General features: G+C 40.8%; 1 protein-coding gene across 2 annotated transcripts in view; it reads right to left on the bottom strand.

The window, feature by feature from the left end:
- Positions 1–7,136: 7,136 nt before the first annotated feature.
- Positions 7,137–17,531, bottom strand: part of CYGB (cytoglobin) — an 89,034-nt gene continuing 78,639 nt past the window's right edge. For both annotated transcript variants that reach the window (XM_042454080.1, XM_042454081.1), the window contains exon 4: positions 7,137–7,927. In XM_042454080.1, coding sequence (XP_042310014.1) covers positions 7,873–7,927 — 55 coding nt within the window. In that variant the 3' untranslated portion in view covers positions 7,137–7,872. The remainder of the gene's footprint in view (positions 7,928–17,531) is intronic.

Genomic DNA, 17,531 nt, shown 5'->3' with positions numbered 1-17,531 from the left:
CTATCCTCCTGTCATTCTCCTTATCTATTTCAGCCACATCTATATCTACCCTCCTGTCATTCTCCTTATCTATTTCAGCCACATCTATATCTATCCTCCTGTCATTCTCCTCATGCATTTCAGCCACATCTACAACTATCCTCTGTGTCAGAGCCCCCATCCATTTATTATTATTATTATTATTATTATTATTATTATTATTCACTGCAAAATAATCGGTGTAGAAGCTGCAGATTTACTTGGAAGTAAATCCTTTGGATCTGAAGGAGAGCCATTTTGGAGAAGTGCAGAAATGATCCAGTTTCCCTTATTCTCCATGCTCCCTAAAGTACCACCTCCCAGAATCCAATCCACTCTTCTTCCCTTTGCAACAGTTGCCTTCTCTCAAGTTGCATCTGTACTGGGGGAATAATTTGGTTTGACTCCACTTTAACTGTTCTTGTGGGGTCCTTGGCTTGAAGCTATGTAATTCTGGGAGTTGAAGTTTGTTGCTCCCCCCAGCCTCCGATGGCCCCCTCCATTGCTCCCATCTCTCCCCTCCCCAGCCTCCTGTTTCATTACCTCCAACCCTGTCATCTACATCTAAATCTACCCTTCTGAGCACCAGAAGCAAATGGGGCAAAATTGCAGCACAGCATCATGGGAAATGTGGGACCTTGGAGATTTGGGGGGTGTACCAGGACAGAAACAAAGTTGCATTCCACACCAGGCCAATTCAGAGTGAAATCAAAGTGAGCTTAGAAGCAATTTTTGTGAATTCGCTTGTTACCGAATTCACCAAAATGAGGAGTCACTTTGGATTGACTACGGAAGTGCCTTGGAACAACCCCTCACAGAAAACAATCACGTGAGATAACACATCACATTATCGCGTGAATTCACATGGTTGGACCCGCAGTGGCTTCGAATCAGAGCTGCAAAACCCTCTGTGTGATAAGGCTCGTAGTCTTTATGTCAGCTATTTTAACCCAGTTAGGCAACACTCATACTCCAACTTGTAAAGGGTGACCATTAAGACTAAGATCTGATAACTCTCCCTGTCTGCAAAAAGTCTTTTCTTAATAGCCATGGTGGCCCCAAGGTATTTGGGGAGCTGTAGCCCAAGAAAGTAACTTTTCCAGACTTTGATCAATCTAGCCTTCTTTGACAATTGAATTTTTATTTTTTTCAAAATTTCTTTTGGCTTAATTTAATTTCTGTATCTACCAACAGCACTTCTCAATATATCTAATAAAGCTTTTAGTATCTGTATGGTTTTTGCTATGTATATTCCCATATGTCTGTCATGGAGCTCATACTTGGTCATTGCTTTCAGCTACCTCTTTAGCTTCAGCAACTGAACTGAGTTATCATGTGTCTTCTTCAGATAACCACATGAGATCAGAGAACACATTTATCAGTTTATAAATTACAGCTATTTAATGAGCAATAAATCAATATTTTCCCTCACTTCTTGAACACAGCCCTTGTGTTTTTCATCAGAGTGCTGTATCAACTGTGGGGATTATCATATCTTCTGAGCCTTTGAAAGAACTCACATGTTTCATGTCTGTATAAAGTGTGACCATTTTCAGCCGGATAGCACAGACCTTAATCTTGTGATAAGGTGCACAGTGCATGGCTGCCTAAGTAGCACAGCACCTTTGGGTATTTTCTTGTGACATCTCTAGTGATGAAGACACTGCTCTCCCACTGCATACCAGCACATCTTTCTTGAAACTTTCTTTAAACTAAATTGTTATTCAAAAAGAAAAGTTGTGTTTGCAGTTTTTTTCCCCATTAGAAGGACATATACAGTGACACTGAACAATAAAACAACAAAATGATGAACATGTAGTAAGGCTAACTGCCAAAACAAAGGGTTGTCATTTTATGAAAATTTAACTTGCCAAGAAGCCTTTGGATTAACTGACCTATTTGGTGTTTCATTTTTCTCTGTTGTATGACAATACCTTTGAAGGATGAGTTATTGGAACATATTCAGGATATAGTTTAGCATTTTGCTTGTCAATGTCAGCGCAAACATAGCACCCATGTGAATGTAACATCTACCTTCAATTTTTAGATACTGAAATAAAAGCTGGTATTGTACTTGTTTAAGATCACACTGTAAACCTGAGGTCCCTACACCCTACCTTGAGTCCTGCACCCATGAGTTTGGCTTTCTAGCCCTTTTTCTGAAGGGCTGTCAGAGGACAGTGGTCCATTTGAAGTCATTCTTTCACCAGAAAGACTGTCCTGCTCACATCCAAGTTAAGATTTGTTGTTGTTGTGTGTCTTCAAGTTGTTTCCAACTTATGGAGACTCTAAGGTGACCCTATCATGGGAATTTCTAGGAGTGAGAGTGTGTCAGTTGCCAAAAGTCACTCAGTGGATTTCATAGTTGAGCAGGGAATCAAACCCTGATCTTCAGAGCTGTAGTCCAAGCTCAAACTACTACACTATATTGGCACCCAAGTTAAGGATAAAGTACCATAATTAGTGAAAACACTGGGGGAGGGGGCTTGAAATTGCCCCTCAGCTGTTGTTAGCCCTTGGAGAGTAGGCACCCAAGTCACAGTCTCTCCCTATGGGATACAACGTATTATATTTTAAAGCTTTATATTATAGGAATTGTTTAGAGAAATAAAACAAAAGATGCAAATTGTACACAAAAGTGTTCATTCAGCATTCAGTTTGTGTGTTTCATCAGGTAATACCATGATATTCAACATATAATTCTTCACTTAAAGTATGAATACTGCCTCTGTCTCTCTACACATTTTAAGGGGATCAGAAAAGATATAAAACAATTGTAATAATTCATCATGATTACAGTAATTCAACTTCTTCTTCTTCTTCTTCTTCTTGTAGTGCTGGCACTAAGAAGGGCATCAATTCTGGACAATGTGCCACCAGCAACAGACATGGTTTGCTAGCAGTAGTAATGGCAATGAATATCAGTAGACTGATGGTCTATGAGCTGAGAGCTAGCATGGTGTAGTGGTTTAAGAGCTGGATTATGACTCTGGAGGTGAGGGTTTGAATCCTTGCTCAGTCATGGGAACCTATTAGATGATCTTGGGCAAGTCACACTCTCTTAGCCTCAGAGGAAGGCAAAGGCAACCCCCCTCCGAATAAATCTTGGCAAGAAAACGCAGCATTATGTTTGCTTTAGGGGCTCCATAAGTTAGAAATGACTTGAAGGCACACAACAGCAGCAAAAACAATAACAGAAATATGCAGATTGTGTATCCTCATTCTCTGCAAAATACCTCTTTGAATAAAGTCAACAAACCTGTATTTGAACTGTCTGAAGACTTGGATTAATTACCTGGCTGTATCTGGCTTCTATGAGATTTCCCCAGGGAAGGCACCAAATGCAGAAAGCCAGGAAATGTAGGACCTTAGACTGTATTTTCAGAGAGTACCCATAAAGGAGACAAGGAGGAAAGCGGCAACATTTATTGTAATACAGCCTTCCACAGTCTGTAGTTATAAAATGCAGTATTTGAAGCTGTGCTGTTGCTCTGCTGGCTTTAGCTTTGTATATATTTGTATAATTATTTGGAGGTTGTGTATTAACCTCTTGCCCCCAATATATTAAGTTCAGAAATGTCATCATGCTACTGTTACTAAAAATGGACTTGTGAGGGTGAAAAGCAGGAGTGAACAGATGCTTGAGGCTAGTGGGCTACATTAGCCCCCCATCATAGAGGGTGTGGAAGGCCACAACCTCTTCTTATTTCTCCTACCCCAAATATTCTCTATGGGGCCTGGGGGGCACTTGCGCCCTTTTGGCGGGAAGGGTTGGGCCATTTTAGGCCCGAGAGAAGAGCTTTTTAAAAAAATTGTGTCAATATTTTGACTAATGGGGACTACATATATGGCCCTGGAGGCAACATAGAATCAGTGGACTTTATCACACGGAGGAAACTGGGCAAAATCAGGGGTTTAAACAGCGATTATACCAGACAAAACACAAATTCACAATTAAGATTTTCACATGATGTCGCTATTAAACAGGGAATAAAGAGGCGATAAACAGCAACAAATCATTCACAGGGATATCCCGAAAATGATTTGTTGCTGTTTATTGCCTTTTTATTGCCTGTTTATTAGCGATGTGTGTGAAAATCTTAATTGAGAATTCGTGTTTTGGCTGGGATAATCGCTGTTTAAACCTCCAATTCCCCCACAATTTTCCCAGTGTGATAAACCCCACAGAGTTGGAAGAGGCTCAAGAGGCATTCAGTCCAAACCCCTGCTATTCAGTAACATACATTCAAAGCACCCCTGACAGATGGCCATCTAGCCTGTGTTTAAAAACCTACAAAGACGGAGATGTCACCACACTCTGAGAGAGTTTGTTCCACTGTCGAACAGCTCTTACAGTCAGGAAGTTCTTCCTAATGTTGAGGTGGAATCTCTTTTCTTGTAGTTTGCATCCATTGCTCTGGGTCCTAGTCTCTAGAACAGCAGAAAACAAGCCTGTTCCATCCTCAACGTGACACCCCTTTAGATACTTAAACAGGGCTATCCTATCTCCTCTTAATCTTCTCTTTTGCAGGCTAAACATACCCAGCTCCCTCAGTAACTAAAATCCCATTGTATGCTGATATTCCCGACTAACATGGCCTCTCTCCACAGGGCATGGTTTCCAGACCCTTCACCATTTTGATTACCCTCCTCTGGACATGCTCCAGCTTGTCAAAAATCCTTTTTGAATTGTGGTGTCCTGTGTCCCACTTTCTCACAATGGGTCCATGCAGCTGTGGTAGAAGCAGGAAGCGGCACTAGTAGACAACCATGAAAAGGCTTTGTGTTTTAGAAAAAGGTGAAAGGATGCTCACCAAGGGTCACAATGTGTTGAGGGCCGGTGGTATGCATCCATTTAACACTTTTGCTTTTAACATTCCTTTGGGACTCTAGCCAGATAGGTAAATGTCTCTATGTTACAACTATGTTTTCAGAAAGAATGTTAAGAAATGCGTTGTAAGAGCTCAATCGTTAAATGGAACTGAAGCTCCATGAAAATGCATGGCTTTCCTGTATATCAATTAAATCCCATTACATGGAGGAAATGTTTCTATTTCCAAGGGCAATCTCTTGAATCCTAAGCCCTGAAGTCATCAGTTTCTATTAAACATCAGGCTCTTTTAAAATGTGAATGGGATACAGAATGAATAGAACATTAACAAAATATTAAGTGGATTATGAGCTGGTGCAGATATGTTTTTGACCTTGACATATTTTTGGAGTGCACCTCCCACCTCTGTTGAGCTTTGGTCATTCCATGTGGAGTGAATGAGAGTTGCAGCCCAACAACATCTGAAAGACCATATGGTGCCTATTCCTGGATTAGTCAGTTCCCCATTCTTTGGGTGATCCTATCTTACTAGATGGTGCTATATTACATGCAGATTCAACAAACACAGAATGGTGACACTTATAACAAGGAACAGATGTATAAAGATTAAAGAAAACCACAAGACAGCATATTGGCAGCATACATAAGTCATACAAATAATACAGAGGAAAATTACAACAGGGATCAGCCAGTATGTTGGATAGTAAACAAGAGGATTTAGTACGATTAGGAGGAAAACATTCACAAATCACTTTTCATAGCACCAAAAGCCTATTTTATAAAATACACGGTTATGTGTTATGTATTAGTATTTATTATTTTACACAGTGCCATTTTTGTGTGCATGGCAGTTAACAGACAATCCAAATGGTGAACAGCTTCGTGCCCCCAAGGGACCCTTACAGTTTAAAACAGGCTTGGGAGGAATTGAGTTAAATGAATGGGAGTCAGTAAAGAGCTGCATCTTCTGTTAACCACCCAACCCTACACTGTGGTGGCACAAGCTATGTTTCCTTCCACTGCTTTTAATTTTCTGTCTGCGGGTTGCAACAGAGAAATGATGCATATGCAGTGCAGTATTTTTGTTTTTTTGTTTTCTTGTCTGTTTCTCATTTATAATAAAATCAATTTAATTATAGAAAGAGAGAGAGAGAGAGATGATTTCTGTGTATGAAATCGAAGTGAAATATAACAGTCAGGATTTTCCCACAATCATTAAAAAAGAGAGAGAAGCCAAGAGGAATTGTCATGGATTGAATCTTATGGGAACTTGAAAGTTGAATTCTGAAGTATTGCTTCAAAGGCTAATCAGTTACTGTGTGTGTACATTTCTTTTCCAAAAATACTATTTTCTTTTGCTTTGAAAATGAATTTTAAAGTATTTTGAGATTATGGTAAATGATTATAGTTTAATTTGATTTTTTGAAAGTGTTGTCAGATACACTTTCCCCCCCAGCTGAATAATGCACATTTGATAGAGATTTTAAAAAACAAAAAATACCATCTCTTAAAAAAACCACCCCCTGCTCTTGTGCCTTCAAAGACAGAGTGATTTCACATTCACTAAGAGCAACAATTCTTATTCACTAAAGGAAAATTCTACCTTCTCCCTTCTCTCATCAAGTGCCCTTTAAAGGCACAGGTGCCACAAATGCTGTGGGTTTTGTTTGTTTGTTCCTAATCAGGTGGCAATCCTACTTTCTGTAAATCTTCAAAGCTAGAAGTAATTCCAAATTTAATTAATTCAAAGGAAATTCAAAGGAATTTAGTGAATTCAAAGGAAAAGAACAAAAACTCTTTTTATAACATCATGCTTATCCTGGTGCAGTATTGCCAATTCTGAAGCAGTAATCATATGCACAGTTAAGCCTGTATAAATCTCATTCAGTTCCATGAGAATTATTCACTTATAATTGCCCACAGAGATTATGCCCTGAATGTATAATAAAGACTCAAACTTCATGCACACTTATTTATAAGGAAGCCCTATGGAACTCAGTGGGCCTTAAAACTGAGTTTTAAAACTGACTAAAACTCCCACACACCCACATATCCACAAACATAATATCTTAGGCATCAGCAGATGTTCAGAAATGTGCATACTGATGATATATGTTTTTGATAAATCATTTGTTTTGTTGTTGTTGTTGCACTTGCTTTACATATTCAGGCTTTGCCTAAATCTCCTTGAAAGACTCTCCCGTAATCTCATGACTCCTGGAGTTGGATCTGTAAAGGGGAGGAAACACTAGATCATAATACAAGACTCACGACAAAACAGTGAGAGTTGGAAACACTGTTGATATAATTCCAGAGAAACTCCAGGCTAGAGGAGTTAACAGCAGAGAAAAGCAGAAATGATGGACAAGACTAGAATCAGACCCATAGTTAAGATTTAAAAATCTAGGCTAAGTTTACTGTGATCAGACGTATCCCGTAAGGATGTGGTTCTGAATGGATCATGCGGATACAATTCTGGACCTAGATCCTGCAAGCACTTATGCACACACATCACTAGTGTTTTGAATAAAACAAGGGCACAGAGTTACTCATAAGTGGCATATGGGCACAAAAGTACTTGCAGAGTTCAAATACTAGAGCTTTCAATGGTCACTTGAGTATAAAAGATGGAAACAAACAAATTCAGCATCATTTGATGGAATGTCCTCTGCAAGGCAAACAAACATTGTTAGTCTCCAGAGCTATACATGTGTATGAACTGTAACAGTCGTGATCTATTTAACTTTTTTCCCCCTGGGGAAATTAAAGATATTCCCTCCCCCCGTCACAGTGTACATGATTTAAATTTGCCTGTCTATATTTCAGGTAGAGTGCTTATGCACGCCTGGTGTTCTATAGCTTTGCTGGCCTTAGCTATAGAAATAATAAAGCACTTCCACTCACTAATATGTACAAGGGATAATTAAAGGAGACAGATGTAGTTCTCTTGGGTGCTATCTTGTCCTGCTGCCAGTTTATTCCTCTTGGAGAAACAGCATTTCAGGTCTGTGGGAGGGGCTCTGTCACTTTGCTGTTGGTCCTGCTGCCGCTGCCACCGCCGCCGTCACCTGGGGGTTCCTGGGGGGGGGGGAAGCAAAAGAAACATCTTTCTAGTCCGATTCCTCTTGTGCAGTTTTGACCAGTCAATTTAAGTGATTGTTCAACATCTATGTAACTGGGTTGTTGCTGTACTCCCTCAAATCATTTCTTTTTTAAAAATTACAGTCGGCCCTTCTTATACACGGATTTTTTATACACGGATTCAAGCATACACGGTCTGAAAATATTCCAAAAAAGTATGAATTTACCTTGATTTTCCATTTTTTATTAGGGACATCATTTTGCTATGTCATTATATTTAATGGGACTTGAGCATACACGGATTTTGTTATACACGGGGGATCTTGGAACTAAACCCCAGCGTATAACAAGGGTCCACTGTATTATTATTAATAGAATTAAACACAAGTAGCTCAGCAAATAAAAACATCACTGTTCCATTTATCCTCTCCTTCAGTAGTTCAATCCAATAATCCAGTTCTTTTTACATTTAAATTCCCCTCCCCTTTCCTCTTTTCTTTTTACCTTCTGTGTGTTTGTTTGCCTTCAAGTCATTTCCAACTTATAGTGACCCTAGGGTGACCCTATTTTCTTGACAAGATTTGTTCAGAGGAGGTTTGCCACTGCCTTCTTCTGAGGCTGAGAGCATGGCTTGTGCCCAGGGTCACCCAATGGGTCTCCAAAGGTGTAGTCCAACACTAAAGCCACTAGGCCACGCAGGCTCCTCTTTTTACTTTACAGGATTGAATTTATCCATTATATTTCTATGCCTTGTTTCTTCTTTATCAACACTTCCTTTCTTGCTATTCTACCTAATACAGTACATAACCACTCATAATAACTGAATCTACACCAGAAATGGGGGACCAATGGCTCTCCAGGTGCTGTTGGAAACCAACTCCTGTCAGACCCACTGGTTGGGGCTGATGGAACTTGCAGTCCAACAACATCCACCAAGGGTACCAATTCTTCACCCTGGCTTTTCACAAAAGCAGAAAAGATGCATCATCTGCTGTAGACATAGTACACCCGCTAGACTGACAGAGATATATTTACAAACAGTACTATCTTATACATCTTTCGTATGGATTCGTGGGGGTTAGGGGTGGAGGACCCTCACAAATTTGAAAAAATTGTAAATAATGGGGGGGGGGCAAACTAGCAAGCTGTTTGAGACACTAGAAGGGCATGAGAGAGCATGCTGGCTGCTTCTTCCTTCAGTCTGAAGGCTTGAGCGAGAAGGAAGGAGGGTGCTTTTGCCATCTCCCCCTTCAGTCCTAAGGCTTCAGGGAGCTCAATTATTCCCAGATCCCTAGCTGTGTGAGCGCATCCTTCCGGATTTTCCCTCACTCTCTGGGAGGGACGGAGAGGGAGGAGTCCACGCGCATATAGCTAGGGACTTGTGAATAATCGAATCCGTGAATCCCAAAGCTGCAAGTCTGGAGGGATGACTGTACATATCTATGCAGTATAGCCAACTTGAGTTTGACAGGACCTATTTCCAGATAAGTATCCTATCTCCTGGGTAAACATGTATAGGATCATACTTTTAGTAACACAGCACTGATTCTGTAGACATGTTTGGGCAATATTATCTATTACATTTTAAATCCCAGCCTTTCTCTAAGAATCAAAGTCCTAGCCCAGTCTTGCTTTATCTTCTCAACAGATCTGTGAGGGAGGCTTGGCTGAGAAACAGTAAATGTCCCTAGGTCACCAGAGCATCCTGTTGAAGTTCAGCACTCCTGACACTATACTGCACAAGATATTCAGTGATAATAAAACAATGAGGTAAACATATCTAAGTTGTTGTGTGTCACGAAGTCATTTCTGACTTACGCTGACCCTATGGTGAACTTCATGAGGTTTTCTTGGCAAAATTTGTTCGGAGGGGCTTGCCTTTTTCGGAGGCTGAGAGTGTGTGACATGCCCAAGATCACCCAGTGGGCTTCCATGTCTGGGTGAGGGTTTCAAACCCTGCTCTCCAGAGTTGTAGTGCAGTACTGAAACCACTCCATTCTAGCTCTCCTGAGATTCTATATTATACCCATCAGTGTGGTATAGTGGTTTGATGTTGGACTACAACTCTGGAGACTAGGATTTGATTCACAGCTTGCCATGAAACCCACTGGGTGACCTTAAATAAATAATAATAAAATCTTTATTTATATCCTGCCCCTCTGTCTGAGACAATCAGGGTGGCTTACAAGTTAAAGCAGTATAGTCCCAAATCCCAGTATCCCACCCCACCCCCTAAAATAACAATTAAACAATTCACAGTTTAAAACATACCTTAAAACAAATAAGTCACATGATCTCAGCCTCAGGTAAAGGCAATGGCAAACCTCATCTGAACTAATCTTGCAAAAAACAAACACACCCATGATAGGTTTGCTTTAGGATCAACACAAGTCAGAAACAACTTGAAGGCACACAGAAACAACAAGTCCCACTAAATCAGGGGTAGGCAACCTGCGGCCCACGGGCCAGATGCGGCCCGGCAAGGCCTTGGGACTGGCCCCAGCCTGGTCCTGCCGCCGATTGCCGCCGGGGCCTTTGGCCTCTCGCACGCAGGGGCAAGGGGGGTAATTGTCTATAGACGCCTCAGAAACATGCATTTATATTAACATTTTTTAAAAAATCAGCAATTTTTTTTTGCATGTCCTCCACTTTTTTTAAAAAAGTGTCCACCATTTGAAAATGTTGTCCTACATTTGTCCCGGTTTATTTATTTATTTACATTTTTTAAAAATTATTTAATTATTTATTTTTTGGCTTCGGCCCCCCAGTTGTCTGAGGGACAGCAACCCGGCCCTTGGCTCAAAAAGATTGCCTACCCCTGCACTAAATCCTCTAAAATATTATTTTTCTAATTAGATCTACATAGTAGACAACTGTTCTTGTATAATTTAACACTCTCATGGGGCCAGTTCAAAATAATAAGATTAGCTTGGACCAAGGTAGCTTTGGAAGGAATGACAAATACTTTATATATTTACAAATCAGGATGACAAGTTTATCTGTAGTACTAGCAAGATTATTTCCTTTAGGGAAGGGAAGGAGTGTGTGGTGTGATGGGTGGAGGAGGCTTAAGGAACTCATTGAGTCAATTTAGAACCACAGGTTGGTGATTATATTATATTTAGAACCTCTGGGATCCCTTGGGGGCTGTTGGCAAGGGTTTTTCACAGGGGAGAAATGGAATTTTCCATGCGCCATCTCTCTGTGAAATGAGAAGATTGATGCTGTGTAATTTCTAGTTATTAAACAGCTTCCTCTGTACAGGAGGACAGAACAGTAAGTCAGTAGTTGAAGAAAACATTCCTCAGCTCTAGCCCTTTTTTCTTTGTGAGTCCCTTTACCCCCCCCCCCTTTCCTTCCATTACTGTGCCAAGAGAGAAGCTTGAAAATGAAAACTGAGCCTAGACATTTAATATATAAATATATGATTCCTTCCTACAGCATTCAATGCTCTCCTCATCACCTATTTTTGAATCTATTTGTTACCACACACCAGAAAATTAATGTTGGTCCTGGCTGATAGAATTTATATTAACAGCTTCCCAGAAAAAAACATATGGTTGTATATTAAGAGTTTTTCAGATAAACCATATTGGTCTGAGTAAATGATGAAGAGACAGATAAGACCCGCTCACATCCTGCCCTAGTATCATGACAGCAGCTCTATTTTCTTTCTTTCTTTCTTTCTTTCTTTCTTTCTTTCATTCATTCTTTCTGATAGGGAACCTGAAAAAAGAAAACCCAAGCCAAATATAATGCTGATGTAAGTTACTGGAGCTTGACTGATGAAATGTTGGCTATTTGCATGGTTAGGGGTCTGGTTCATTAAATGTCGCTTCAGAGGCTCCAGTCCAGATACAGAGCAGCATACCTGTTTGAATCAGATCATGGAGATAAAACCCAGCCATTCATATTTAGCAGCAGGTAGCTGTTCATACTTGAGAGAAGAAATTAAATAGTGTCACTATGGTCCGATACAAATGAGGCCTTTGTGGTGTAGCAGTGGTGATACTAGGGTTAGGGGCTGCCCAGCAACCTCATGGTCCCTAACCCTAGTATGGAGTGGCGGTGTAACAATGGTGGCGTCCCGTGTACACAGGCACCGCCATTGTGATGTAAGCACAGTGCGGCCATTGGCGCACTCGTGACGTCTGCCCTGCGGCACAAAAAGAACCCGTTTTTTCCAGGTTCTTTTTATTCCGAAGGGAAGCCGCATGGTTTGGCAGCTGTGGCTTCCCTCTGGAGGGAATTAGGCTGCTGGCAGGCCACCCCTTTGGGACAGTCTGTACCATGCCTATGTTGAGATCAGTGATAAAGAGGGTAGGCTTTCTGCATTGTTCTTACAAGGCATCACCCTTTTCCCCTTTTGATATGCATGTGAGTGTATGCACCTTCAAGTCACCTGTTGACTTAGGCATAGTGGGCCACAATACCAATAGATGAGTGTCTAATTGTGATGACTGATCATTAGGAACCACTGGGTTCCTCTAGCTCAGTTTTGTCTATACCATCTAGTAGATGGTCTGCAGGCATTCTGACATAGACCGCCTGGATGTGAAACAGATTCAACCCTGACACCTTTTCTGTGTCATGTATTTACTCTGACCCAACCATCCAGCTCTTTTCCTCGAACTCCAAGAATCTCCTTCACTTCCTAGAAACTCACTGCCACCAGTTTCTTGCCTAGCTGAACAGAAACAGATGGTAATCACTTAAAAGCTGCCCAAGTAATAGCGCAAAACTCAAAAGGAGTTACTTGTTTAATGAGAGTTTGGCCCACTGATGAGCTGAAAGGGCAAGAGGGATCAGAGGATGTGTGGTATGGCATTTGAAGTTACTATGAAGTCCACAAATAGTTAACTCTCCAATGGCAACACTAACTAGCAGGTAGAGTTAGCAATTGCAAGGGTTCAGAGTCACATTGGCCCTGGCAGAACCTTGGACAGCAAGCCTCTGCTGCCCATACCTCAGAAATGTAAAAAACTGCAAACTTTTTTAAAAAATTATTTTAAGAATCCAACTGCTTTGAGTAGGTACAGGTGATCATTCCACATGTTCAGCCCCTTTGGGCTGTTTTAGGTCCAGGAAAGGTCCTTATTTAAACAGGAAATTACTTCCATTTTACTTGCTGTTTTTTTTTAAAGAAAATACCTCTCCCGGGTCTAAAACAGGTGGGGATCACTCAGTAAATAGGGTCAAGTTGCCCTCCCTGTGTGTGTATACAGTGGTCCCTCAGTATTCACTGAGGTTTGGTTCCATGACTCCCTGTGGATAACAAAATCCATGGATGCTCAAATCTCATTATATAATACAATGGTGTAGTAAAATTGTGTCCCTTTTATAAAATGGCAAAATCAAGGTTTGCTTTTGGGATTTTTTTGGTGTGAATATTTTTGGAATGTGGTTGATTGAATCAATGGATGCAAAATCCATGGATATGCAGGGTTTACTGTATGTGGGTGTTCTGTATTTCGTTTAGTTTTAAAGAAATGTCAAAAATTGGAGAGGGCAAAATCAGCCATTGGGCATGCATGCATCCCACAGCTTGCATTTTCTCTACTCCTTTTTAAAAATGGCAGCCATGCTATATGTGTTTTTTGTGTACACTCCAGCAAACCTATTATGCTGGATCTTCCCAAGATCCCTCGAAATTGTGTTGTTTCTTAGTTGATATTCCAGGCAGCTGGGCAGGATATCTTTATGTTGATTTCTATACAGAAATGTGGAAGGCTATCTGCTTCCAAACTCTGAATTCAAGTAGAAACCATTTAGAAGCTCTTTCCTTCATCAGACAGGCAAACCCAAAGTGTGGCGATGAACCAATTTATATTTCAACTGGTTAGCAAATGCAAGTCAGTAGTGGTCAGTAAGCCAATGCATGTAAGCCAATGCATACAACTGTCCTGCCTACAGCTGGGTGCTTTTTTCTATTTGCCATCATGACAATGCTTGAGAACATAAGAAAGACCATTGTGGATCATATCAAAGGCCGCTCTAATACAGGATAGTCTCTTGCTTCAGTGAACCAACCAGATGTGTTTAGGAAACCCACAGTCAGCACACAAGTGAAATAATGACTGTTCTGTTAGACAGTAATAGAGACTATGAAGCCAACATGAAAGTGTTCACAGCCCCACAGGTTTCCACAGTCAGGTTTGTTGGAAATGTTGAGAAGAAAAACATGGTTGCACAAGCAATTGTGTGCCTATAGGGGGCAGCAGAGATAGAGACACACAATTAGGGGTCCCTGATATATTTCTTTTGTCTGAGCTATTGCTTCCTTGCTTATATATAGACCAGTGATTCCCAAACGTTGGTCCTCCAACAGGTGTTTTGGACTTCATCTCCTACAAGCCCCAGTATGCATGGCCAACAGTCAAGAATTCTGGAGCTAAAGTCCAGAGGACCAAAGTTTTGGAACCACTGCTGTAGACTAAATATTCTCAGCTCTGGCTTCCCTTCTTTTCATTCTCTGCAATCTTTTGTCTTCATCTGTTGAATAAATAGAGTTTGGGTTTGGAGGTCAGAAAGAAACAGCAACTTCTAGCATAATGTTCTAACTACATGCCAGAGGGCACTTGAACCATTCTTCTCAAACATATATGTTGCTTCACTGATAATTTTTCCTCATTTAAGGCAATTTTTATGCTGATTCTAAGCACCAAGCTTCCATACAAAGCCCACAAGTTTGAGTGATACAACGGTGTTTGAAGCAACAGAATCAGCATATTTTGAGTGGCGAGATTTCATGAAGAGAAATCAGTAACAGAGTGTAAGATGTTGCTTGCTGTTGTTGTGTGTATTCAAACTGTTTCTTACTTATGGCGACACTAAGGTAAACCTATAATGGAGTTTTCTTGGCAAGATTTATTCAAAAGAGGTTTGCCATTGCCATCGTCTGAAGCTGAGAAACTGTGATTTGTCTAAGGTTACCCAGTGGGTTTCATGACCAAGTGAGGAATTGAAGCCTGGTCTCCAGAGTTGTAGTCTTAACACTGAAACCACTATACCACACTACCATTATCAGCTATCATTTAGCTTATATCCATCATAAGTTAGTGACTTGAAGGATTGAACTGAATGGCTACAATGCACATAACATTAGATCATCAGCTGCTTCTCTCTTTGCAAAGTCTCCTTAGAAGAAGCCACTGTAGCAGAGGAAGGGAAAGGGACAGTGGGTCATTTTCTTGCCAGCTTGTTCCATGCCTCCCAACATTTCATGGGTGAAAACCAAGATGTGTGTGTAGCCAAGTAACACTTCAGTATAGTCAAGATGGCAAAAGTGGTTAACAAGGAATAAAGCACTAGCAAGAAGAGGAAGTAACAGTTTGGTTTTGACTGAGCCTACTGGAAAGAGCAGCAATTGAAGTAATCTGAGGACAAAGGGGGGAAATGAGAAGCCATTTAAAAATCAGATGAAAAAGAGGGACAACAGAGAATTAATCCTGCTATACTGCAGCAGTTGAAGGAGATGATGTTCACTTCCAAAATTCTCCCTATCCAGCTGCGACACCTCTAGCTCTCAAGTTTTTTGCACATCTGGTGCAGAGACAACTGGGGAGAGTTACAGAGAAAAACAGGCTGGAATGTTTTTATCCAAAGTGGGAGGAGGCTACCAGGGTTCCCTACATGCATTTGTGTACAATGTACTCTCTGGCTGTAATTTATCCTATCCATCCTTTCCTGTCCACCACCACCTACTCCTTGGCAACCGTCTTGCATCCTAAATATAGACAGCAGATTAGTATTTTTATGCAACATCATTTGCATGCTTTGTTTAATTCACAGAATTTGGGTTTGCAGGTCAGCTAGAAACTGCTATTTTTAGCATACTGTTCTAAGTAGAAGCCTGGGGGCATTTGAACATGACATTCTCATAGACACTGAAATCCCTTTATTATATGCAGTCCATCTTGACTTTTTGATGTTTATTTTGTTCCTGTCCTTACATGATAGTCTGCATCTCCAGAATCAGGCAAAGGATAGATAGGCTGAGGAGTGTGGTTAATCCTTTGGCATCCCATCTTTTCAACTGCTTTTAAAATGCTCCAGGTTTTCTCTCCTCTTCCCACTTCCCCCCTTGTCCTCATCTTACTTCCAGTGGTGCAAACTGAGTTCAAAGTACAAAAGTAGTTTCCACTCAATTCAACAGGAGCAAGAGGAGAAGAGTGGATGATTTTTGTCCTTCCCAGTAGGCTCAGGAAATGACAAACTACTGCAGCTTCTCCTAGCTTGTCTGCTCTTTCTTATCATGACCACATTCCAATGTTGCTTGGCCACAAGCATCCTGGTTTTCAACATTAAACAAATGCTTGGAGCCTGGCAAAGGTCAAAGGACCTTTGAAGCTATCAAACCAACAACCATCACCATATCCTGTAGGCTAAACATTATAACATGTAATACGAGCAAATAGTGTGCAGTTTATTGCTTGTTTCTTGCTTGTGGGGAAAATGGTGAGCACTGGTGTAAGATCAGTGTTATATTTTAGGTTTTGTTTTTTTAATACAAGTAGGATGCCAAGCACTTTAGATTCTTTCATCTTAAGTGTCTGAAGTTAAAGATACAGCTATTAGCAATGTTTTTCCCCTTCATATCCCTCACTGATTGGCACTTCAGGGGATTGTCTGAACTCTTAGGAAAGATAGGTTTAATGCTTCCCTCCTCAGCACTGATATTACCAATAGTGGCCAGACCTACATGGTTTATGAATCTTCTTTTTTAAAAAGCCTGTCATCCTCCCAGCCATTCTGAAAGGTAGCTCATTCATGATGCTGTTTTACTAATAATAAAATAAGGCTGGGGGAGACTTCTCAATCCTACCCAAAAAGTCTCTAACAGAAGTGGGATATTAGACCCAGGTACATCTCAACTAGGATTCTTTCACACTACACCGTTATGGCACTGATGGAGTTCTGAGCTTCGTAGTTTGGTCAGATGAACCAGAGAAGCTCTCTGAGTGGGAATACTGGACCTAAACTCTGAATCCAAACATTCTTTGAGATGCAAATGGAATCATTGCACTATAATTGTGCAGTGTGAAAGGGTTCCGGGTCTTTCTAGTGTGATTCAATGTGGTTTAACTTGGAGATTTGCCTTTACCCTGTCTCTCTCATGGACTCATTGTGTGGTATGAGCAAGTCACCATCCTATCCTTAGTTTTCCATCTGTAAAACAGTGGTCTGTTGAATAGGGTTGAACAAAAAGCAGCACAAATGAATTCACCATTTAAAAATGCTACAGTAGTGCTAAATGGAATTGAGCCAATCCAAGCAAAAGCATTTGCCTACCAATTAGACCACACTGTAGGCCACATGTGACTACAGCCAAGGGACTATTTGGGCAGCACCTCTTAATAATAATAATAATAATTATTATTTGTATCCTGCCTCTCCCTGTATTGGATCGAGGTGGGTAACAACAAACAAGAGAACAATAAAAATGCTACACCTCTTGTCCTGTGGAGAGAAAGTACAACAAAGGGGATTTTCCCACTAGGGGAAACCCCGCGTTCTGAATCGAATCCAAGGAGTGGCGTTCATATTAGGATCCGATTTAAACCTAGAACGGTTCTAGAGCAACCCGCAATCGTCCCCACTA

The sequence above is a fragment of the Sceloporus undulatus genome, chromosome 2 (assembly GCF_019175285.1).
Source record: "Sceloporus undulatus isolate JIND9_A2432 ecotype Alabama chromosome 2, SceUnd_v1.1, whole genome shotgun sequence".
NCBI classification, from domain to species: domain Eukaryota; kingdom Metazoa; phylum Chordata; class Lepidosauria; order Squamata; family Phrynosomatidae; genus Sceloporus; species Sceloporus undulatus.
This window is presented reverse-complemented; position numbering and strand designations above follow the sequence as displayed.